The sequence below is a fragment of the Tiliqua scincoides genome, chromosome 2 (genome assembly GCF_035046505.1).
Source record: "Tiliqua scincoides isolate rTilSci1 chromosome 2, rTilSci1.hap2, whole genome shotgun sequence".
NCBI classification, from domain to species: domain Eukaryota; kingdom Metazoa; phylum Chordata; class Lepidosauria; order Squamata; family Scincidae; genus Tiliqua; species Tiliqua scincoides.
Window position 1 is genome coordinate 261,173,909 of NC_089822.1, and position 23,321 is coordinate 261,197,229.

The following is a 23,321-nucleotide window of genomic DNA, read 5'->3' on the forward strand; positions in this document are numbered from 1 at the left end:
ATTCCCATTGCACAAGCTGAGAACCAAAGCCAATTTGAATGCAGAAAAGCTTGACTTGAACCCAGGCCTTCCACACCCAAGTGCTGATCTCTAACCATTGGGCCACCTGACACAAGAACACAGAGTGGGAAAATTACTCAGAAAATTGACATTAAAAGCTTAAAGGTTAGATCTAGGTTTAAAAATGGTACAGTAATAAAGAAATAGACTGGTGGAGTCTAATCCCACACATGTTCACTTGGAAGCAAGTCCCAATCTACTCAGCGTAGTTTTCTCCCAAGCAGGCATGCATAAGATTACAGACATAAATGTATTTAAACAAATACTAAGAAAATACTTGCCCATGTCCATTAATTTAGAATTTTATTAGTTGTCTATGAGGAAGGATTTCACTGATAGTCGAAAAGAGTCTTACAGTGCAATTCTATGCATGTCGAATCAGAACTAAATTCCACTGAGTTCCACTGAGTAAGAATGTATAGGATTGCAGTCAAATCTACAGACACAGGCAACGATGGCTAGTGCTCCTAACAGAGGCAAAATTAAGAATTTTTAATAGGGCATTTATTCTAGCATATAATGACATAAAATAATATTTCTTGAACTGAGAATTTCTAGTCCTTTCTCTCTAGCATGAGTCATGTGTATGCCAGGTTCTGACTTTTCCTCTCTGCTGCTGTGAATCTATTTAACCCATTTCTGCCCAGCCCACAGGTGTACACATTTGATCCTTGTTGCATATATGCAGCGTTGGGTAGAAATGGCTTTGCTGTCACTGGAAATTTTATGATTACTACCACGGTCTGTTTCCAATGAGAGTTCTCTCTAGTAGGGAGGATTAAAACTCTGGATTTGTCACCCCCAGGTCTGCAGAACTTGTAATCCACCAAGCTGATCATGGTGACCCCCAGTCATGGATGGTGGCCCGTCAGCGATTCCATAAAGCTCCCATTCTGTGCTGCCTGCACAGGGCTGCAAGCAACAAGGAGACTGTTGAATAGCTTGCAGGTCACAATACTTGGCCAGTGCAACATGTCTAGCTTGATGCACAAGTTGTGCAGGCCTGGTTTGCACACAAATCGAGCACTTAAATGGTTTCACCCCAATAAGCTTTCTCTCAAATGAAAGAAAGCTTGATTGTCAAGAGGGATGTGCATTCATTTTGGAATGGACAAGGCAAAGGGGACCAAACAGCGCCCTGTCAGCTCATTTCTAAAAGTTGGTTCCAAAATCAATGCTAATCGTAATTTAAAAGTCACTTTTTCATTACTCATTGGTTTCTCCCCTCCCCCTTTATTATTTACTATATCTTTTGGTAAAGTCTGCAGTAGTGGTGTCAGCAAAGTTCATTTTGGTGGCTGCCAGTTTATTCCTAAAATGTCTTGGTGATATCACATTAGGGCAGTGGTTTCCAAAGCTGTGGCTCTCCAAGGAGTCATGAAAACCAGCCAGGGAAGCCACAGAATCCTCATGAAAAACCCACTGCCCTATAGAATGTACAGGGCATAACCTGTACGATGGTGAGCCACAATGGCGAGCCACAGCTAATAGCTCAGTAGGTCAAGGGAGCCACCAGTTGAAAAAGTTTGGGAACCACAGCTTTAGGGGGAGGACTGCTATAAAAACAGCAACTTTGATTGGCAACAATCATTTCCCCTCTAACCTGAATGCCCTGAAGTGAGATGATCCCTGGGTATGGTGGGAGGAAAATGGTGGCCATCAGGAAGCATTTCCCAGAATACACTTTGCTGCCCCTGCCGCTACCACAATTTATGTAGTGAAAAACAGAAGAAAACCCCTGAAAACAAACAATTAGAGAGAAAGTAACAAAACAAAGGCAAATTTTTAGGCATGAATAACTAAGGGCATAATCCTAGGCAGGTCTACTCAGAAGTAAGTCCTATTGTGTTCAATGGGACTTACTCCCAGGAAAGTGAGGTTAGGATTGCAGCCTAAATAACATTTAAAAAAACAACAAAAAATGAATGGACAAAAACATTTTCTTGCACATTATTGAATAAAGAATTTTTTTTATGGAGAGAGTATTTCTACGGAGTCTTCTGTACAGGTTCTCTCACGTGTAGTGAGGCTAGAGTTTTGATGGATTCTGGCAAAAGATTCAGAGTGTTGCGACAGGTCCTGCCGCGCATGGATTCGCTCATGTTTAAGAAGACCTGAACTCTGCTTGAATCTCTTCCCGCAATGTGAGCATTTATAAGGTTTCTGTCCCGTGTGGTTCCTCTTATGTCTCGTAAGGCTGGATTTGTTGCTGAAGGTGTTCCCACAGTCTGAACATCTGTAGGGCTTTTCTCCAGTATGGATTCTCTCGTGTTTCACAAGGTTTGAACTTTGAGAAAAACGTTTCCCACAGATGGAGCAGCTGTATGGGGTTTCTCCTGTGTGGGTTCTCCCATGGACTAGGAGACTGGAGCTCTGCTTGAAACTTTTGCCACAGTCCGAGCATCTGTATGGCCTCAGACCTGTGTGGTTTCTCATGTGCCTGATGAGACTGGAGCTCTGGCTGAATCTTTTCCCACAGATAGAGCAACTGAAGGGCTTTTCTCCAGTGTGCTTTCTTTTGTGCCTAGTGAGGCTAGACTTGTTACTGAAGCTATTCCCACACTCTGAGCATGTATAAGGTTTTTCTCCAGTGTGGGTTCTGTCGTGGGTAAGAAGGGCTGATCTTTTCTTGAAGCCTTTCCCACAGTTGGCGCACTTATACCGCTTCTCTGCTGTGTCTGGTCTCTCGCGATGCACTAGGCCCGATTTGTCACTGATGCTTTTTCCATACACGGAGCAGAAATGAGGTTTCTCACCAGTGTAGATTCTTTCATGCTCATGCCCTCCTGAAACAGAGAATTAAGTTTAGGAAAGAACCAGTCTTTATGGTAAAATATCTATAGCTTGCCTTCTGCAATATCCCAAGATCATTTACAACCTCCCCCATCAAAACAAAACACAAAGACACTCTAAAATAGAATAAACATTCTTTTTATTCTAAAAAGAATAAGTACTGATAATAAAAAAACCCAGATAACACAGCAAGTTGAATGGTCAATTAGAAAGAGGATATCAAAATGCACCATTAATGAACAGGACCAATAAAAACACAAGTTGACCCATGAAGAACACTTAACCCCATGAAGAACACTTAGCACTTAACCATGGTTTGCTTTTCTTGGTTCTGTGTTGACAGAGCCAGGATCATGACTAACTTTGTGCTGGACTGTATTCCCTGTGGGTTTTTTTTGCCTGTTTGAATACATACACCCCTTGTTCACGTGTCTAGGCTTTTGCTGAGCCTAAATGGCCCTCTCAGTTTTACCATCTTGTTCAAAGGCTGTGAAATGGGGAGACCATTTTGGCAATGAAGGGGAAGGTGACACAGAGTGCCTCATAGAGTTTGTGCTTCCCAACGCCATTTTCTCCATACTTTCTACCCATGAGATGCCTGAACGAGGGCAAGAAGCATCACTTCCTGCTCCTACCCTCAATTCAGTTTGGCTTCACAAGGTTGCCATGTGATGGTATTGAAAAGCCAAATAAGAATGAGGGCAGAAGCAGGAAGTGATGCTTTATTGAATATTCTGGGTAGGAATCCTTGAGAAAGTGGCCCTGGGCAGCAGCAACAGAAGCACATTAATTTGTAAGGATGGCTGCATATGAAAGTTAAGAGGGTGATACTTTGTCAAAAAGTATCCGAAACCAGGTGTGGCACAAGGGTGCATCTTGCCAAGCCTTTCAAAGCACACATAGAAGGTAAAATGAGGAGGGTTACCAATGAACCAATGAGCTGGCCTGGCCTGCTCCTGTGCTTCTGACAGCAGTGAGATTAGCTGGTGATGAGATAAAAGGAAACTAACCACCCCATACACACTAGCCTGGACTCACCAGACAAATGCTGGGATTCAAATGTAGTGAGATAGTGTGATGTCCAGGCCTGGGAAAAGAAACCTGCCCTTTACTTACTCCACTATCTAATTGAGGAGACAGGAAAGGAAACCTTACCCAAGGAGATGACATTGACATGGTTGTCCTGCATGGTGCCTCTTCCTGGAGCAGTCTTCACTTGAACCCAGCAATCCCTGCTGCTTCTCTGTAGAGCAAGAGTCACATCATCCATGCGGGGGAAAGTTTAAAAACAAGGAAGTTAGTTTTGGGGAGTGGGTGTAAACATGGAGTCTTTGATTCTATCAGCCAAGATTTACAAGGGCAGAAACCAAGCCCTGAGCCCCAGAGGTGTCCCAAGGAGCTGATCAGAGAATTCACTGATAAGTACTGAAAACAATGCTGTTTGCTTCTGCTTCTTTTCCAGTTTTAGGATATGCCCACTATCCAATCTAGGGAAAACCTCACACATCTCCAATGCATGCTTTGGCCCATAAAAGCTTCTGCTAGAGCCCAGTGGTTCCCAAACTGTGAGTTGTGGCTCCCTGGGGAGCAGGGGAAATCAGCCAGGGGAGCTGCGGAATCCTCATGAAAAACCCACTGCCCTATACAGTGCATAGAATTGTAACCCTAATGGGCAGCCACGACCAACGGCTGAGCAGGTGAAGGGAGCTGCCAGTTGAAAAAGTTTGGGAACCACTGGCCATAGTCAATATCAGTATATTCACCTTGGAACCACTACAACACTTTTTTTTTTAAAGTTCTCCACTGCCTCTCCACCATGTTGGGGTGAGGGCACAGCTCAGTGGAAGAACACCTTGATCCAGATTCAATCGCTGGAAGTATCTCCAGGTAAGGCACATAAAAAGTCCTGCCTGAAACCCAGGAGAGGAGATGCTAGCCAATGCGAACAATACTGAGCTAGATGGAAGATGGGTCTGACTCAGTAGAAGCAGTGGCGTAGCCAGAAGGGGTGCAAATGGTTGGCAACCTTCGGTCTCGAAAGACGATGGTATAAGCCTACAGCACCCGGTATTCCCAAGCAGTCTCCCACCCAAGTACTAACCAGGCTTGACCTTGCTTAGCTTCCAAGATCAGACAAGATCAGGCATGTGCAGGGCATGAAGTTTTGCAGGGAGCCTCATCACAGCTTGCAAGCAGCCAGCGTTTTGCACCCCCCACCTGGAATGGCTCAGAAGGGGAGGGGGAGGGGCCCCTTGCATGCTGCAGTGAGGCTCCCTGCAAAACTTAGGGCTCTGCACCCCCCTCTAGCTACGCCACTGTTTCAGTGCCACCTTATGCACTTAAAAAAAAAAAATCAGAGTCCAAATGTTATTTGATCTGACTGTTTTTATCAAATATATGATCAAACAAGGAGGCTGCAGGTTGGGGAACAGAGGAAAGAGCAGGAGAATGACTGTGAAGTGTAGCCAAGGCACTCATTTATATCTTGGGGGTATTTGCAGGGGGAGAAGATCTTCAATGGGAGATCTAAGAGGGAGTCACACTAGGGAGGGACCCAACAGGGCAAAGTTGGGTTTCTCGCCTGCCTAACTAAGCCACATTAAGTAGGGCCACGCTAAGTAGCGACCCATGGGCAAAGTTGGGTTCCTCATCTGCCTAACTAAGGGCGAAATCCTAACCAGGTCTACTCAGAAGTAAGCCCTATTGTGTTCAGTGGGACTTACTCCCAGGAAAATGAGGTTAGGATTGCAGCCCGAGCCACACCAAGTAGAGACTCAATGGGTAAAGTTGGCTCCTAACTTGTTGGAGCAGCTGGGACAGATTCACACGTCCCCGGATCCTCTCCACCCCTGCTCCTCGGAGCTTCTCTAGCCCCCCGGAATCCCCCTCCAAGAAGCCCCCCTTACCCGATTTCCCAGGCTTTGTGTGCCTTTCCCCACTGGTTACAATGTGGCAGCCGCGCTCGTCCCAGGCCAGGCGCACTTCTGCTCCGCCTCCGGGTTAATTCATCAGCCTGGAAGGAGGAGAAGGCTCCATTCCGGGCGTGCGATCCTTGGCCATCAAGGGGGCGGAATGCGGGGCGGGGGGCGAGGCAGGGACCCAGTCCCAGGCTGGATCGTGGGTGCAGCAGCAAGACAGTGAGTTCTAGAGGCTTGCACTGCAAGGGGTTCCCAGTTGGAAAGCTTGCAACTGAATGCATGCCCTAAACCCACTGGAGGGGAAGGGGGGGGGGAAGCTGCATTTAAATCAATGCTGCTCAGTTGCTCCTAGATCTAGTTGGGGCTTTTGGCCCCCCCCCCGCCTCCCAAAAGGCGGCTTTTCCTTTGTTTTCCGCTTCCCATCATGTGATTGAAGTCAGGCCAGGGGACTGGCAAACCCAAGGCCGGTTAATCTGTAGCTGGAGTGCATGGATGAGGAAGGGTTGGGGGGAAACAAAGGGGGGCTATTTTAAATCTGCAGTCCCCGATGTAGGCTTTTCGCTTTGCTTTTGGAACCTGCGATGGTGCCCAGAAAGCACCCCAGAAAAATAAGTGCCCCCCCAACCCATCAAATGGAATTATTGCAGATTCAATGAAAAGGGAAGAGGGGAACGAGCTGGTTTCAAACTGAGAGCATGATCATAGCCGTGTCTACTCAGAAGTAAGTCCCATTCTATTCAATGGGGGCTTACTCCCAGGTAAGCGCGGATAGGATCACAACCTCAGGGCGCAATCCTAACCCACTTTCCAGCACTTACATAGCTGTGCCAATGTGGTGTGCACTGCATCCTGCAGTGGGGAGGTAGTCAAGGGGGTGCCCTCAAGCTAAGGGCATGTTTGTTGCCTTACCTTGGGGGCTGCATTGTGGCTAAGTCAGTGGTGGGAAGCTGGTTAGGACTGCACCCTTAGTCTATTTTAGTTCTTTTCCTTCTCACACAACACCAGAATTCAGGGGACAGCCATTAAAACTGAGTAGTGGGAGTGTTAGGACAGACATAAGAAAATATTTCTTTACCCTGCATGTAATTAGCTGTGCAGGGTAACCAGAAGTCCTCTTTTTCCCTGGAAAAGTACTTTAATGTCCTCTTTTTCCCTGTGAGCAGGCAGCGGAGAACCTTCTTGTAATTAATAAATTATATGTAATGAATTATATGTAATATAGTTTTGAATTTAATAATAATGTAGTTTTTAAATTAACCATGTGAAATCAATATATGAGTGTTTTTAGCTTTTATTTTGTCATGTCCTGCAGTTTTCTTGGATGTCCTACATTTTGGGGTGCCTTGTCCTCTTTTGCAGTTATGACATCCAGTCACCCTGAATCTGTGGAACTCCTTGCCACAGGAAGTGGTGATGGTATCTGGCCTAGATGCCTTTAAAAGGGGATTGAATAGATTTCTGGGGAAAAGGTTCATCACAGATTACAAACCATGATGGTTATGTGCAACCTCTTGGTTTTAGAAGTAGGCTACCCCGGAATGCCAGGTGCAAGGGAAGGCACCAGGATGCAGGTCTCCTGTTGTCTTGTGTGCTCCCTGAGGCATCTGGTGGGTTACTGTGAGATACAGGAAGCTGGACTAGATGGGCCTTCGGCCTGCTCCAGTGGGGATCTTATGTAAGTGAAAAATGGGCCATCACGAAAGGCTACTCCAGCCTAGAAAATAGGCGCCTGAGGGGGGACATGATTGAGACATACAAAATTCTGCAGGGGATGGACAGAGTGATGCTCTTTTCCCTCTCACACAACACTAAGTTAGATGGGGATGAAAGTGCAGTTATTTTATACATGTACTTAGGCTACTTTGCAGTAAGTCAGAAGGACGGGCAGCCCAATCCTATTCCTGGCGGTGCTGCCAGGTGCAGCAATGCCAAAATGGCTGCCACTGTATCCAGCAGCCCCACTGGAACCATCGGAGATCTCCTCCAGTGAAGAGGATTTTTGTCCTCTTCCCTTGAGGAAAGGCACTGGCCCCAAAATAGGCCTCCTTGCATCTCCGCTTGCTGTTTTGCTGGCACAGATGGGAGAATCTCCATGTCCAGCTTTTCAACCCAACACTCCCCTCCCAGACTGGTTCCTCTCCCTGCCCCGCAAACCCACATTGCTGCCCAGCAGGCAAATGTACTACCACCAGTGACATAAGTCACCAGCATGGCGCTGTGGCCCAGGAGCAACTGGCACTGGCCCAGCATCAGTGGTTCCTCCTCCCTGAATGTCACAGATGTGCCTTATGGCATGCTTGTGACACCCCACACAGGTGCTGGAGGCCCATAGGATTAGGCCCTAAGTGGTTGCACCAAAGACATCACAGAAAAGGTGGGTTTTGAGGAGGGATTTGAAGGAGGTAAGAGAGGGACTTTTCCAGCCTTGCCATCCACACACCTAGCAAGGAATTAAATACTGCTAATTCACAGTAGCAGGCCAGAACTTTTGAACAAGCCGGGGCAAAATGAAAATCATAAACAAAAAGTTTATTTAGAAGAAACAGAAGAGGCCATCAAATAAGCATTTATCAAAAGAATTATACAGCATGCTACCCTAGATCAAGATGGAAAATGCTTTATCACATGTAAGCATCTTGCCTTATGTGTTACATAGAATTGTCACAGACTATATCTCTTGCATAACACAGCCGTGCGGCCTTACTTTTTACAGTTTTGTTCCCCTCTGTGTATATGTGTGTGCAGGCCGTGAAATAGATGCAATGATAAATGTGTCTTTCAATCTCTCTTCAGGCACTTGCTCTCTGTGAAGAGCACATGTGCTCTGTTTAGTCCCACACTGTGAAGATGTACATGCCCTTTTCTCTCCGTGCTCAGCATCCATCTCTACATAGAAACGCTGAATGCAATGGGAGCAGGGGCAGGGTTGGCATGCACATTCACAGTGCCCGTCGTGCATTTTCTGTTCACAGAGCACAAGCGTCTGAAGAGGACTAAGATGCCACAAGCATTAGAATAAGTGCAATGAAACTGATTAGTACTCAGTTGCAGTCCACTCTGCCTATCTATGTTTACTGGGAAGTAAATCCCAAAACATTTGGTAGGACTTGCTCCCAGTTTAGTGTGCATAGGATTAAAGTTTAGTTAAATAGTAAAGCAAGCCTCAAATGCACAACATCTTGTATGCTGGAATCCAAACCAGACTTCTCTTCGTGGCTGGCCACTGCCATACAAAATTATCATGGGACGCACTCCACTGCAGTTTACAGCTCTTTACTCCTTTCCCAAATGATCTGGACATTTTAAAATGAATTTCGGAGAGGCTGCTCAATGGGTTCTGTTGGGAATTCAATATTAAAACATTGAAACAGGGTTTTTCTCCGTGCTCAAGGAACTGAAAGGCAGCCTTGTTGGTCTCAGGCAAGGATTGGGTGTGAAAAGTCCTGGTTTCAAATCCTGTTCAAACACATATTGCACCACTGGCTGTGGGAGAAAGAGAGCTTGCACATTAGAGCAATGGTTCTCAAACTTTTTAGCACTAGGACCCACATCTCAGAATGACAAATCTGTTGGGACCCACCGGAAGTGATGTCATTTACCTAGAAGTGATGTCATGGCCAGAAGTGACATTTAATACCCTAATCAAATCAAACACAATTCAATCAAATCAAATCAGTAAATTAAAAGTTTACTGTAAGCATAAGTTTAAAAAATTATTGAAAATAAAGACGAACTCTCCTAACCCTTACAAGCAGTTGCAGATCTGTTTACCAAAAAAATTCCACAACACCCCCCCCCCCAAAACTGCAATCCTATCCACGCTTACCCAGGAGTAAGCCCCATTGACTAGCATTGTTAAAAGCATATACATAGTAGCCTGTTAAAAGTATAGATCTGTAACATTTCCCCAAATGCAGGCACATACCATGGTAGCATCAAGTCTAATACATTAAAAATAAAATAGATATTGAAATGAATGGGGATTCAGCTGGAACTGGTTTGCGACCCACCTAGTGGGTCCCAACCCACAGTTTGAGAAAAGCTAATTCATGAACAAGTCAATCAATGGCTACTAGTCATGATGGCTATATACCGCTTTGAGGTTCACCAGCAGAATGCCTCTAAATACCATATGCTGGTGAGCAACAGTGAGAGTGGGACATACCTTAACACTGTGCTTCAAGGTTTCCCAGAGACTGGCCACTCTGGGAAGCCACTCTGGGAAGACTAGTCCCACTCTGGGACTATGTGGACTTTTTGCATCAACCAGTAGGGCTGTTAACAATTATTTTTGCAGGGCTTTCATTTCATGCAGAGTTTTCCTGTATTTCCAACACCCAACCTTTTCCCACATGCAAATCAGTCATGCAGTTCTCTTTCCTATGCAACTCCTAAGGGCTTTTGCAAGGCTTGATTCTCTAATAAGCTGCAGTCCATGCTTCAGTGAGACGGCCTCTTCTTCAGAGTGATGGCTGCAACGAAAAACGGAGAATTGCTCACTCAGATTGATGGGAAAGGGAAAGGATAATGAGGCAAAATACACGAAGCAAAATAATCAGCGGGCTGTTGAAATGAAGCCCCTGCCCCAGGCAGGCAGGATTCCCACCCACCAAACCCACACTGTTGGCCATTCAGCAGGCATTACCAGCTTCTTCTTCAGCTTGTCCTAACTAGACTGGCTGGTTGATCCAGAGATATGCATTTTGGATTTGTGACAACAGCAGCACACACCAGACTTCTCAGAACTCAACTATTTATTGCTTATAATTCCATTAAAAAGCCCAGAGCAAAAATTGGAGAAATGATGACAATTGAGCAGAAAATAGTGTCTGTCTCTGGTTATTAATCTGTCTGAGTCTAGGGCTGTTCAGATTCCTGAGGATATCTTCTAGACCAGGGGTGCCCAAACCCCGGCCCGGGGGCCACTTGTGGCCCTCAAGGCCCCTCAATGCGGCCCTTAGGGAGCCCCCAGTCTCCAATGAGCCTCTGGCCCTCCAGAGATTTGTTAAAACCCGCATTGGCCCAACGCAACTTCTCTCAGCGTGAGGGTGACTGACCTCTCGGGTGAGCTGTGGGATGAGAGCTCCCTCCACTGCTTGCTCTTTCACATCTGTGATGCAGCAGCGGCAGCAAAGGAAAGGCCAACCCCTTTTATAGGCATTGAGCTATTGCAAGACCTTCATTCATTCCTAAGTTCATCTTTAATATATTCACTTATGTAAACTTATGTAAATTTATTCAAATTTTAAATGTAAATTAATTCTTTTTTCCCCCGGCCCCCGACACAGTGTCAGAGAGCTGATGTGGCCCTCCTGCCAAAAACTTTGGACACCTCTGTTCTAGACCAGGGGTCTCCAAACTTTTTGGCCACAGGGCCACATCAAATATCTGGCACGGTGTTGAGGGCTGGGAAAAATTTTTTAAATATTATATTTATTTAAATAAATTAGAGATGGAACTTAGATGAGTGAATAAATGAATGGGATCATTCATTCAACCTCTCTGGCCCTTTAACACCCTCCAGACGCAACCAGAGCACAGTTCCAGTCATGTTTGGCCAAGTGGGCCAGAGGTTTTCAGGGGACAAGAGGCTGGCTGCGGGCCGGATAGTGGCTCGCCGCGGGCCGCATCTGGCCCCCAGGCCGGGGTTTGGAGACCCCTGATCTAGATCACTGGTTCCCGACCACAGGTGGTCCACAAGTTCTCAGAAAATAAATGCCCTTCGATCACTTCCAGCATCTCACAGAGTGAGTGCTCCCCCATGGACCACCAAAGAGGGCTGTGAACAGATTGCCTACAGCAGCAGCTGGCACTCAAGTGTTGGCTGTGGCTGTGGCTGATCTGCTCTCTGCCCTTTCTGGTAATCCATGGGGAATGCTTGCTCAGGAGATGCTTCCCTATGGCGGATCACCAGAGAGGGCGGAGAACAGACTGCACACAGTCAGCAACAAAAGCAGCAACCCACACATCTTCTCTATAGTGAAGAAAACTAATAAATCTCTAATAAATTTCTCAAATTATTACAAATTTAATTGTGTTTTTTGTGTGTTGGGGGTTGCGTGTGGTCCACAACAATTCCAGTTTTTACCTCAGTGGTCTGTGAGCTCCTAAAGATTGGGAAACACTGATCTAGACTCAACCACCCAAGCAGGCCTCTGTTGCAAAAGAGAAAACTCTTTCCTCTACTTTGCTCACATGGCCTGTCTCATCCTGAGGCCACCTTTTAAAGCGGCAGTGCAATGCAGCTTGGGAACCACTGTAAGTTCCGGGGGGAGGGGGCAAAGGCAGTGGTATTATCTCTGCAATTGCACTGCTGTAAAAGGGTTTTTTTTTAACTTACCTGAGGCAGGTTTTTGTCACAAAACCTGAAGTGGCCGTTCTTTACTATTTTTTGTTGTTTGGAGGTGCAAGGAGCCCTGCAGAGGGGTCTACAGGCTCCCTGGACCCCCCAGGACACTGGTGCTGCCTCAGGTTTTTAAAAAAATGTTTTACCCCAAGCAGTGGTGCAATCATGTTGCTGCCTTAACCCCTCCCCCCAACCCCTTAAGGGGGCAGAGACAGGGCTTCCCTGGCTGGGGTGTCCTGATGCCCCAGTTTGTATATACAGTGTTTGTATATACTGTTCAATTAATCATAATTTTAACATTAACAGGCAGATTTGGGGGGAAGATCCTCAAGGAGAGTCTGCACATGCACACAAACTGATAATCCATTAAAAGAATTCTTTAAGAATATTTATACCTCTCAATTGATCCATTTGTGAATGTGGGGGAAAAATAGATTTTGGGCTAGCTGTCCTCACACAGCAGTAATGAAAGCATAGAATATTGGCTGTGAACAAAATGATAAATGTAGTATATGTTTTGGCATTAAAATAATTAATGAGCAATTTCTCCAAATTTTATAAGCACTTGTATACAAGTAACCTTGACACTCAAAAAAATTACCAATTACCTTGACAATGTAGATCATAGTCCTATACAACCAGAACATCACCTCAGTCAACCTAGAAACAAAAAAAGATTAAAGAATCATAAGTGGCATAGATGGATTTGTGACTGATGCTACAGGGTATTGTTGTGGATGGCCCTGTTTGCCCTACAGATCTATGGGCACAAAGATTCTGTGTTTGTTGTTAGATGATAGATGTCATGCATTCTGGTTCATGGTTGTTTCAAGATTTTATGTACTTGCATGTCTGTTAACTGTTACCCTGCACATGCCTGATCTTGTCTGATCTCGGAAGCTAAGCAGAGTCAGGTCTGGTTAATACTTGGATGGGAGACCATCTGGGAATATCAGGTGCTGTAGGCTTATACCATAGTCTTTCGAGACTGAAGGTTGCCAACCATGTCTGTTATAATTTTATATAGTGTACAGTATATAGATGTATAATTTTATATAGCATAGGCTGCCTTGAGCACTCTGTAGAGTGGAAAGGGTGGATATACACTCTCCATTCCTTCACACTTCTTCTACTTCACTTTCCTCTTCTTTTCTAATCCATGGAGTGAGAGGAGGAGGAGCAGTGGAGTCCAGTGGACAGATAGTGGTGGGTACTCTCTTCCACCATTCTGCTGCCTGAAGCAACCATCTCAGTTGACTTCATGAATGGGCCAGCCCTGGATCCCCAATTAGAGAGCCACTTCCCAAGCAAGTAGATAATCTTCAGATTGTAAACAAATGGGCAGGGCTTTGCCATTGTATTGTACATCACCCTTTTTCTTAGGCACTTAGGAAATAATAAATATTATTTCTGGGTTAGTTTTATGGTGTTTATTTATTTTATTAGGACTCAATACACCACCTTTCTTCCATGCTAGAACACAGGGCAGTGCATATGGGGTTCCCACACTGATCACACTTAGCTGATTAGCTGACCACACAGTGATTAGCTGATCACACACTGATTAGCTGCAGCAAGGTGACCTTGGGCCCAATCCTAAACTTCCCTACTCAGAAGTAAGTCTTATCGTCTTCAATGGGGCTTACTCTCAGGAAAGCGTGCATAGGATTTCAGCCTTTATGTACCTTCAGACCAAACCAAGGGAACCTAGACTAGATGGTCTCATAGGACAGCTTCATATGTCATTTTGTATAATTCAGCCGTCCCCAGTCAGCTCTGGTCTCTGCATGGAAAGCAAGGAAAGCAAACACTCTGGCAGCCCAATCCTATGCTGTCCATTGCGCCACGACTGCTGCAGCACTGAAATGGCTGCTGCTGCATCCTATGTGCAACAGGGCAGCCATCAGCGGCTCCTTGAGGGAAGGGGACTTAGGGAAGTAGCCCCACAATGGGACTACTTGATTCTGCAGCGGCCCTTGGGCTGCCATAGAATCAAGAGCCTCCACGTCGGGCCACTCAGTCGGACACAGAGCTCAGGATCCAGTGGAGCTGAGCTACACCAGTCCCACCTCTCGCCCTGCTTCCTCCCCCCCAGAACACCTCCTCCCTGCCCTCCCCGCATCTCCCCCCCCGCCCTGGAATGCCTCCTCCCTGCCTCTGCCCACCTCTCCACCACTTGCAAAAACATGCTCTATGGCATGTTTGCAATAGTGCACACTGGCAGTAAGCCAGCGTGCAGAGCTCAGGTTTGGGCTCTGAGGTACTTCTCCCATTCACTCTCATGTTTGGAGATACTTGTCTGAACATTTCCACATCCCAGGCATTTAGAAGATGCCTCACCTGCATGGACTCTCCAGTGATTCACAAGGTTTGATCGCTGAGTGAAACACTTCCCACACTCTGAGCACTGATACGGTTTCTCTCCTGTGTGGACTCTATAGTGACTCACAAGGTTTGCTTGCTGAGTGAAGCATTTCCCACACTCCTGGCACTGGTACGGTTTCTCTCCCGTATGGACTCTCCAGTGATTCACAAGGTTTGACTGCTGACTAAAGCACTTCCCACACTCCGAGCACTGATACGGTTTCTCTCCCGTGTGGACTCTCTGGTGTTCCACAAGATGCGAGCGGTGAGCAAAGCATTTCCCACAGTCTAGGCATTTAAAGGGTTTCTCTCCAGTGTGGACTCTCTTGTGCTCCACAAGGGCTGAGCGATGAGCAAAGCATTTTCCACACTCCAGGCATTTAAAGGGTTTCTCTCCTGTATGGACTCTCTGGTGTTCCACCAGATGAGAGCGATGACCAAAGCACTTCCCACACTCCTGACATTTAAACGGTTTCTCTCCTGTGTGGATTCTCTGGTGCTCTACAAGAACAGAGCGATGAGCGAAGCACTTCTCACAGATGAGGCATTTATAGGGTTTCTCTCCTGTGTGGACTCTCTGGTGTTTCACAAGGTCTGAGCGTCGAGCGAAGCATTTCCCACAGATAAGGCATTTATAGGGTTTCTCTCCCGTGTGGACTCTCTGGTGTTTCATAAGGTCTGAGGGATAAGAAAAGCCTTTTCCACATTCCAGGCATTTAAAGGGTTTCTCTCCAGTGTGGAATCGGTGATGTTTTGCAGCAGATAAACGGTCCGCAAAATATTTCCCACACTCCAGGCATTTATAGCGTCTCTCTTCCATGTGCATTTCCTGGTGTTTGAACAGAAATAATTGCCAAGCAAATCGTTTCCCGCACTCCAGGCACTGATAGGGCTTCTCTCCTGTGTGAATTCTCTGATGTCTAATAAGGTTTGCTTTCTGAGTAAAACTTATCCCACAATCTGCACAAATCTCTTCATTCCAAGAGTCACCTGGTGAGATAAAGAGCAAAACTGAGAAAGGTTTCAATCCAGAGAGAACAGAAGAATTGGTACCAGAGATGGAAGTCACAGAGATGTGGCTAAATGGACTGAACAGCCTAGCTTGAAAATGAGACCCATGCAATGCGCTCTAGGTGACATATCCTCTCCTTTTCAGTGAAATGACTGGGGCTGGCACTCTAGATATCAGGCACCACCACTAAGAAATGTATTTGTCAGCTGGTTTCCTCTGCCCTCTCACCTGAACCGGTGTCAGAGGTCTGCATTTCATCTAAGTCTTCTGGGTCCAGTACCCATGGCTCTTCCCCTTGTTCCAGCCGAACAATGAGATCAGGCTTGGAGACCGGAAACCCTTCCCAGGAAAGAAAGAGAACATGTGGAGCATAATCAGGAAATTGGCATGGACCTGACATGAATTACAGCAGCGGTTCCCAAACTGTGGGTCGGGACCCACTGGTGGGTCGCAACCTGATTTTTGATGGGTTGCCAAAGGGTGATAGAAAGATCATTGCCTCATGCTCTGAGACTATGCAAAAATCAGATACTGTAGCTGCTAATTACCCTGAGAGCTCAGCTCCTGCAGTTTGCAAGCATGTGTAAATATAGGGAGATAAATGTTTGAGGGTGTTTTTTCTGGTTATTATTACCTATTTATAAATAGATAAATATTTCTTTCCAGATCTCCTTTTTTTAAAAGTCTGGTAAACCCAGGTGGGTTCGACAGTGTCATTTTAAAAAGTGGGTCTGGGTGCTTAAAAGTTTGGGAATCACTGAATTTCAGCATTAAAACACCACTCACTGCATCCAGATAGAATATTTAAAAGATGTTAAATATTTAAAAAGTCTCCTTTTTAATTTTTGTTTTAACTAAGTACTATTCTTGGTTGACTTGTGGCCAACAAGTATGCCATTAGAGGGGATGAATCTTTCTTAAAATATATACAAGTACAGAGAGATGCTTCAAAATATTGTATTCCAACTCCTGCTGAGGATGCAACTGTCTTACCCAATGAGGTCACATTTGTGTAATTCTCCATCATGACTTCCTTGTACAAAGCTTTTTGATCTGGATCCAGCAGAGTTCCTTGGCCCTCTGTGAAATAGATGGCTACATCATCAAAGGTCAGTGGTACCTGCAAGAACAACAAGATCTTCCCTCCGTCTCCATTTCTCCAGAAACACTCTCAGGTGCTTTACCGTTAGTGTAGAACAAGAGTCAACCTTCACAGGGAGAACCTTTCCTGAAGTCCGAAAGGGGCATTTTACATCCCTTTCATTTGGGAAGAAGATTCTGAATGGGTGTCCCATGTTTTCAAAAAATGAGACAGCAGGTAAGACAGGTCCTAGAATATCAGCACAGAACCCAGCATTGGGAGGGCTCTAGCATCTCCCAGCTCTAGAACCCAGCATCTCCATTTGTGTATGATTACCTAGAGCACATTTATACTCTTCTCTTTCCCATCCAAACCTTCCAGCTGCTTCCTGATCAACTCCTACCTGCACCTTCTCTGCCACAGCCATTTCTCCAGACTCAGAAGCAGGAGACAGTACAGTTTATATTGTGGATGTCATTCTGCATTCTGCTTGGTGAAGATGGGGGGGTGAGGGGTTGAAAGAAGGGCAAAGCAAACAAAGGACATGTTAGTAAAACACTTTTTCTACATCACTGCATCTTAAAAACAAAGAAGTTTTATTTCTAATGTGCAAAATTAATCTGTGGCATTCACTGCCACAAGATGTACTGACAGCCACCAGTGTAGACGACCTGAAAAGAGGATTAAACCAATGGCTCTAATGGTATTGACCAATGGTATTAATGGCTATTGGTCACATGACTGCATAGTATCTCCAGATTCAGAGGCAGCATGTTATGCTGAAGGGTAATGAATATATGGAAAAGAGTCTCTCTTCTGGAAGAGAGAGAATCTGATAATTTTAAAACTTACAGGTCTGACTCAAATTTCTAGTGCTGCCTTGTAAAATGAAAGTGTTTTAACCTCTGTTTTGTAACTTGTATGAAACTTATGTCTTTCAAAACCTCATTTTTCTCTGGTAAATGGTGGTATTGAAAAGGTGGAATTATCAGCTCATAATTGCCCTGATCTAACAGATGGACAGCGCAATCCTATCCACACTTTCCTCTAATGGGACTTACTTCTGAGTAGACATGCATAGGATTGGGTTGACAAGTGGCTAAACAGTGAGATGGTTTCATTGACTGCAGTGTTGAAAAATAATGCCACCATTTTGTCATCTTCTTTGGAGTTTAAGCCATTTCTGCCCAACATTGCATATATGCAACAGGCATCAAATGTGTACACCTGTGGGTTAGGCAGAAACAGGTTAATCCACACAATTAAGTATCTCCATTTCCTGTATGAAACATTTCCAGTAACTAGCAGCATTTATGCTGCTTAAATTTTGAGATTCAATTGCTCTGCCTTTCAAATAGGTTCACTTCATCACTCAATAGCCTTGATAAAATCTCCATATTGACTTGCGGTATCAAGTTGTGTTATTATCCAAGAATGACTCTGGAAAGACAGCTACTTCGTACTGTATAGATTAAACATTACACCCAGTCCAGACAGCTTTTTGCATGTCATCCTGATCAGTTCAAAGCTTCAACCCCAACTGCCAGTTTATTAACCTATTCCAGAGGAGACATTTGGTTTGTTTTTGCTGCTGCAAAAGTCTTGGGTCATCTTAAAGACTATTATTATTATTAACAACAGTACTTATATACAGCTTTTCAATGAAAAGTTCACAAAGCGTTTTACAGAGAAAAATCAAATAATTTTCGGATAAAATTTTTTTTGATAAAATTTTTTTATAAAAAACTACCAAACTTATTCTAGAATAAATTTTCATGAACTACAGAGCCAGATCCTATGCATGTCTACTCAGAAGTAAGTTCCATTATAGTCAGTGGCTCTTACTCCCAGGTAAGTGTAGATAGGACTGTAGCCACAGTCCCCTTCATTGAATGCTATTCCAGTTTAGAACTTTAAGGCTGCAATCCTAACACTTTCCTGGGAGTAAGCCCCACTGAAGACAATGGCACTAATTTCTGAGTAGACATCCATAGGCTTGTGTTGTAATCTGCCTTGGGTGCCCTTCAGGGAGAAAGTCGGATTACAAGTCAAACAAACAAACAAACAAACAAACAAACAAACAAACAAACAAACTGACCTCCACTACAGGATCAGCCCAAACCTATACTGCTATACCAGAGGCCTCCCCTTGTGATGTGCCAGTCTCTGTTCCTCCTATTCCTTGGACTGGAAAAAGAAGAGGCAGTTGGAACAGATAAGGAAGGGAGGAGAGGATATACCCAGAGATGCTCTAGCTCACCACTCTACTCTCCTGTACACTTCCTCTCTCTGTCCCCCTCTTCCTTTTCCGATCCAGTAGGAGCAACACCAGCAGAGGCCAGTGGGCAGAGCTGGGCCCTCCTGTGCAAGTCTGTGGTCTGAGTCTTCAGCCTCAGTCACCCTTGTGAACGACCAGCCTTGTTCCAATGCTCAAAAAGCATGTCATCATATCAGATATTCCCTGCAAAAGGGATCTCAGGTCAGTGCTGGGAAAGACCTCTGAATAGACCCTGGAGAGTAGCTGCTGGTGGGAGCAACAGACAGACGCTTTGGGGCAGGGCCTCCTAAAGGAATTTTATCAGGGGGTTCAAAGTTTCTTTTGGGCCCCTTCCCAAAGGGGGAGCGGACGAAACAGAGCATGAGAGCGTGGTGACAAGGGTGAGCAGAACGCTGGGGGGGAGGGGTAAAACAAGACAGGTGGAGGGTGGCAACAGCCAGAAAAGTCTTTGGAGCCCAGGTCTATTGGGCTTCCCACTGCAGAGCACAGGTCTACCTGTCCGTGCAGTATTAGCGACTAGATACAGTAATATGGGAAACCAAATGCACTCCCAAGTCTCTCTCAAATCTTTTAAATATAGAAAATCATTGCAGAAAATCTTATTTAGGCTGGCACTAGAATGAAAAGTGTGCACCCAAATGTACTTCTGCAGCTGTGGCCCTGCAGCTGCGCCCCTGAGCTCCTATACACCTCTTCATGGTAAGTAGATCTACACGCCAAAGAGCTAGTGTAGCACACCTGTTTCCTCCCAGATGTGACACTGTGCTCAGGAGTATCACATATGCATTCCTTAGCCCAGCGCATATGGCCTTTGGTAGCAACCGCAGTCATGCACCCAGCATCACACATGGGCTTTGAGTCCAGCTGAGATAGGAAAATGTAAGATCCCAGGAAATGTCTGAGCCCCTCCTTTGGCTCCTAGGCCCCCGGCTGAGCCTGGATACCACTTACCCCTCTCTCATGGGCCCTTATTGGGAGCGTGATGAACCAAGGGTTCCCTGACCCTGCTTGGAAGTAGCTTCAGGGGTTCAACAGGTGCAAAGGTGCACAGGGAAAGTGACGCCAGAGCCCAGTCCTATGCATGTCTACTCAGAAGTAAGACCCATTCTAGTCAGTAGGGCTTACTCCCTAGTAAGTGTGGATAGGATTGCAGCCCCAGCCTATCTGCACTGCAGCTGCATAGAGCCTGCCTTCCTTCCCCCTCTGCTCACATATCCCTCCTCCTGTCTCCCTGCTGCCTTCAGCAGCTCCTGCCCAAGGGGCAACCAAGGCCACAACAGGGACAGGCTTGCATGGCAGCAGCTCTTGCAGGGACCAGGAGCGACTTGGCTGGATGCAGCAGCAGCTAAGTGCCCCAAGCCTTTGTTTCTTCCCTGGCAGGCTTTGTCTCCCAGCATTTCCTCCACCACTCCCAAGCCAAAGGCAATAAAGGAGGGTCCAGATGCAACCAGATCTCCTGTGTCCCCTCCCCAAAGAGACCCTGGGCTCAAGCAGACCAGTGGCAGAGCCCTCCCTCCTGTCTTCCAGCAGCCCCACTGCTTCCCACCCCACCCCCGCACTGTGCACAGCTGCAGCCAGGCTCATGTGCAATGCCTCCACTGCCTCCTCCTCACCCCCCTGCAAGCACAGCCTCTCTCCATGCTGAGTCCTCTTCAGGCTTCCCCAGGCAGACACTGATCAGACTCTTCTGCAACACAGCTGAGAAGAAGGAGCCCCCTCTTTCTGGCAGGAAAAGCCCCCTCAATGACTGGGAACTGTAGTCCTCCTGGCTCTGGAAACCTAGAGGCTTCTGGGAATTGCAGTCTTTTCAGTTTTAAAAAAAAATCAGCTGGCTCCATCAGCATCAGTGTAATGCAGGATGAATAAATGATGCTACTATGACAGTGTTTCCCAACCAGTGGTCCAGATACCACCAGTGGTACTTGAAGTGGTATCTGGTGGTACTCATGGGACCCCTGCCGCGTGGCAGAGACCAGGGACGTGACACAACAAACAGTGGTAGGAGGCTTGGCTCAGCAGGCAGAGCTCCTAAGCATGTTTTTCCGTGCTCGAAAAAGCCCTCCTGCGCACCCTGAGCCTCTTCCTGGTGTTTGTCACATTGCATCTGGCCTCCCAACCCAGAAGGAACCGTATGGTGGTACTTCGTATAGGTGGACCATGTTAAGTGGTATGGCAGAGGACAAATCTTGAGAAACACTGGACTATGACAACACCACAGGGCCTGCCCAAGATCTCCTTAACACCAGAGGCAGCATCCAGGGAGTGGAACGAGAAGTAGGCAGACAGAGATGGACATGCGTGTCCCACCATATTTTTATTATTATTATTTATTCATAGTTTTATACCACCGAAGAGCTCAGGGAGGTGTATGCAGCTGCTCCCCTCCTTTGTCCTCACAACAACCCTGCGAGGTAGGGAGAGACTGAGAGAAAGTGACTGGCCCAAGGTCACCCAGGAAGCTTCATGGCTTAAAGGGGGATTTGAACCTGGATCTTCCAGGTCTAAGTCCACCTCCCAAACTACTACACCACTCTCAGTTGGCCTTATGGTTGGGCCAGCCATACAGTACTGGCTACAGCAGCAGCAAAAACTCCATTTTTCAATTGTTTCTCTATCCATAACTATCCCTATACATGGTGGATTTACTTCCCACCAGAAGGAGTGGGTTCTCTTCCTCTTCTATTAAATACTATGGCTCTGAGAATGTGGGTGTGTATAAAAGTGATGTACCTGTCAATGGCTATTTCAATGGGTTGAAATTTGTTATTACTACAGCACCTCTACAGTGTATAAATAGAGCCAAGATAAGTACAAAGGGTTTTTTAAACTCCTCTCCAAGTAAGGCTTGTCCAAGACCAGCAAGCACCTCAGGTGGCATGTCACTTGCTGCCCCCACTTACCTGGCAATGTGTCAAGCCCTGCTCTTCCGGTCCTCTGCTGTGAAAGAGGAAGTCAAAGAGGAAGGAGAGGAGAATGATGGACTAGAGCAGGGGTGTCAAACATAAGGCCCATAAGCAAGCTCTCTGGCTTGAAATTAAAGGCAGTAGATAATGTCTGAACTTTTGCAAGGACCAAGGCTTGAAATCCCTTGTTGTGGCAACATTAATTTCAAATGCAGCTGGTATGTTTCTCTTTCTCCTTTATCAGATCATGGAGCCTGCTTGAATGTAATTGGACACAGATATATATTTCCTTCTGTACAGGTCCCCTGCAACAAGTATTGGTATGCGCTTTGCAAGGACTCTCCTCCAGGATCACCATTCAGTGATTCCTGAACCATTCAGTGATCCTGGAGGGGTCATTTTTTTTTTTTTGTATTGGCAACCTTCAGTCTCGAAAGACTATGGTATCGCGCTCTGAAAGGTGGTTCTGGCACAGCGTCCAGTGTGGCTGAAAAGGCCAATCCGGGAGTGACAATCCCTTCCACACCGGGAGCAAGTGCAGTCTGTCCCTGGTCTGTCTCCCTGGCTATGGGCCTTCCTTCTTTGCCTCTTAGCCTCAGACTGTTGGCCAAGTGTCTCTTCCAACTGGGAAAGGCCATGCTGCACAGCCTGCCTCCAAGCGGGCCGCTCAGAGGCCAGGGTTTCCCACTTGTTGAGGTCCATCCCTAAGGCCTTCAGATCCCTCTTGCAGATGTCCTTGTATCGCAGCTGTGGTCTACCTGTAGGGCGCTTTCCTTGCACGAGTTCTCCATAGAGGAGATCCTTTGGGATCCGGCCATCATCCATTCTCACGACATGACCAAGCCAACGCAGGCGTCTCTGTTTCAGCAGTGAATACATGCTAGGGATTCCAGCACGTTCCAGGATTGTGTTGTTTGGAACTTTGTCCTGCCAGGTGATGCCGAGGATGCGTCGGAGGCAGCGCATGTGGAAAGCGCTCAGTTTCCTCTCCTGTTGTGAGCGAAGAGTCCATGACTCGCTGCAGTACAGAAGTGTACTCAGGACGCAAGCTCTGTAGACCTGGATCTTGGTATGTTCCAAGAACCTAAGAACAGCCCCACTGGATCAGGCCATAGGCCCATCTAGTCCAGCTTCCTGTATCTCACAGCGGCCCACCAAATGCCCCAGGGAGCACACCAGATAACCTCATCCTGGTGCCCTCCCTTGCATCTGGCATTCTGACATAACCCATTTCTAAAATCAGGAGGTTGTGCATGCACATCATGGCTTGTAACCCGTAGTGGATTTTTCCTCCAGAAACTTGTCCAATCCCCTTTTAAAGGCGTCCAGGCCAGATGCCATCACCACATCCTGTGGCAAGGAGTTCCACAGACCAACCACACGCTGAGTAAAGAAATATTTTCTTTTGTCTGTCCTAACTCTCTCAACACTCAATTTTAGTGGATGTCCCCTGGTTCTGGTGTTATGTGAGAGTGTAAAGAGCATCTCTCTATCCACTCTGTCCTTCCCATGCATAATTTTGTATGTCTCAATCATGTCCCCCCTCAGGCGCCTCTTTTCTAGGCT

At 46.2% G+C, this 23,321-nt stretch overlaps 1 protein-coding gene across 3 annotated transcripts; it reads right to left on the minus strand.

The window, feature by feature from the left end:
- Window positions 1-470: 470 nt before the first annotated feature.
- Window positions 471-20,559, minus strand: LOC136640465 (zinc finger protein 250-like). 3 transcript variants are annotated; one of them, XM_066615620.1, is made up of 7 exons: window positions 20,466-20,559; window positions 16,978-17,060; window positions 16,487-16,613; window positions 15,722-15,832; window positions 14,458-15,471; window positions 12,726-12,777; window positions 9,551-10,243 (listed from the first exon to the last, which is right to left on the minus strand). In XM_066615620.1, exons 2-6 carry the CDS (start codon window positions 16,999-17,001, stop codon window positions 12,773-12,775), a joined length of 1,281 nt encoding a protein of 426 aa, XP_066471717.1. In that variant the 5' UTR covers window positions 17,002-17,060; window positions 20,466-20,559; the 3' UTR covers window positions 9,551-10,243; window positions 12,726-12,772. The 3 variants fall into 3 exon arrangements, with proteins under 3 accessions (XP_066471719.1, XP_066471717.1, XP_066471718.1); XM_066615622.1 differs by lacking the exons at window positions 9,551-10,243; window positions 12,726-12,777 and adding an exon at window positions 471-2,811 and having other exon boundaries at window positions 14,453-15,471; XM_066615621.1 differs by lacking the exon at window positions 20,466-20,559 and having other exon boundaries at window positions 16,487-16,573; window positions 16,978-17,047.
- Between the last annotated feature and the right edge of the window lie 2,762 nt (window positions 20,560-23,321).

Bases quoted from the DNA above. Each gene is read 5' to 3' on its own strand.
- LOC136640465 (XM_066615622.1), bottom strand. From the start codon at position 17,001: ATGGCTGTGGCAGAGAAGGTGCAG. The intron at 15,833-16,486 runs GTAAGACAGTTG...TTTCCTGGGAAG, and splicing joins CACAAATGTGACCTCATTGG to GGTTTCCGGTCTCCAAGCCT. The intron at 2,812-14,452 runs GCATCTTCTAAA...TACACTGGTGAG, and splicing joins GGAGAGTCCATGCAGGTGAG to AAACCTCATTTCTGCTCCGT.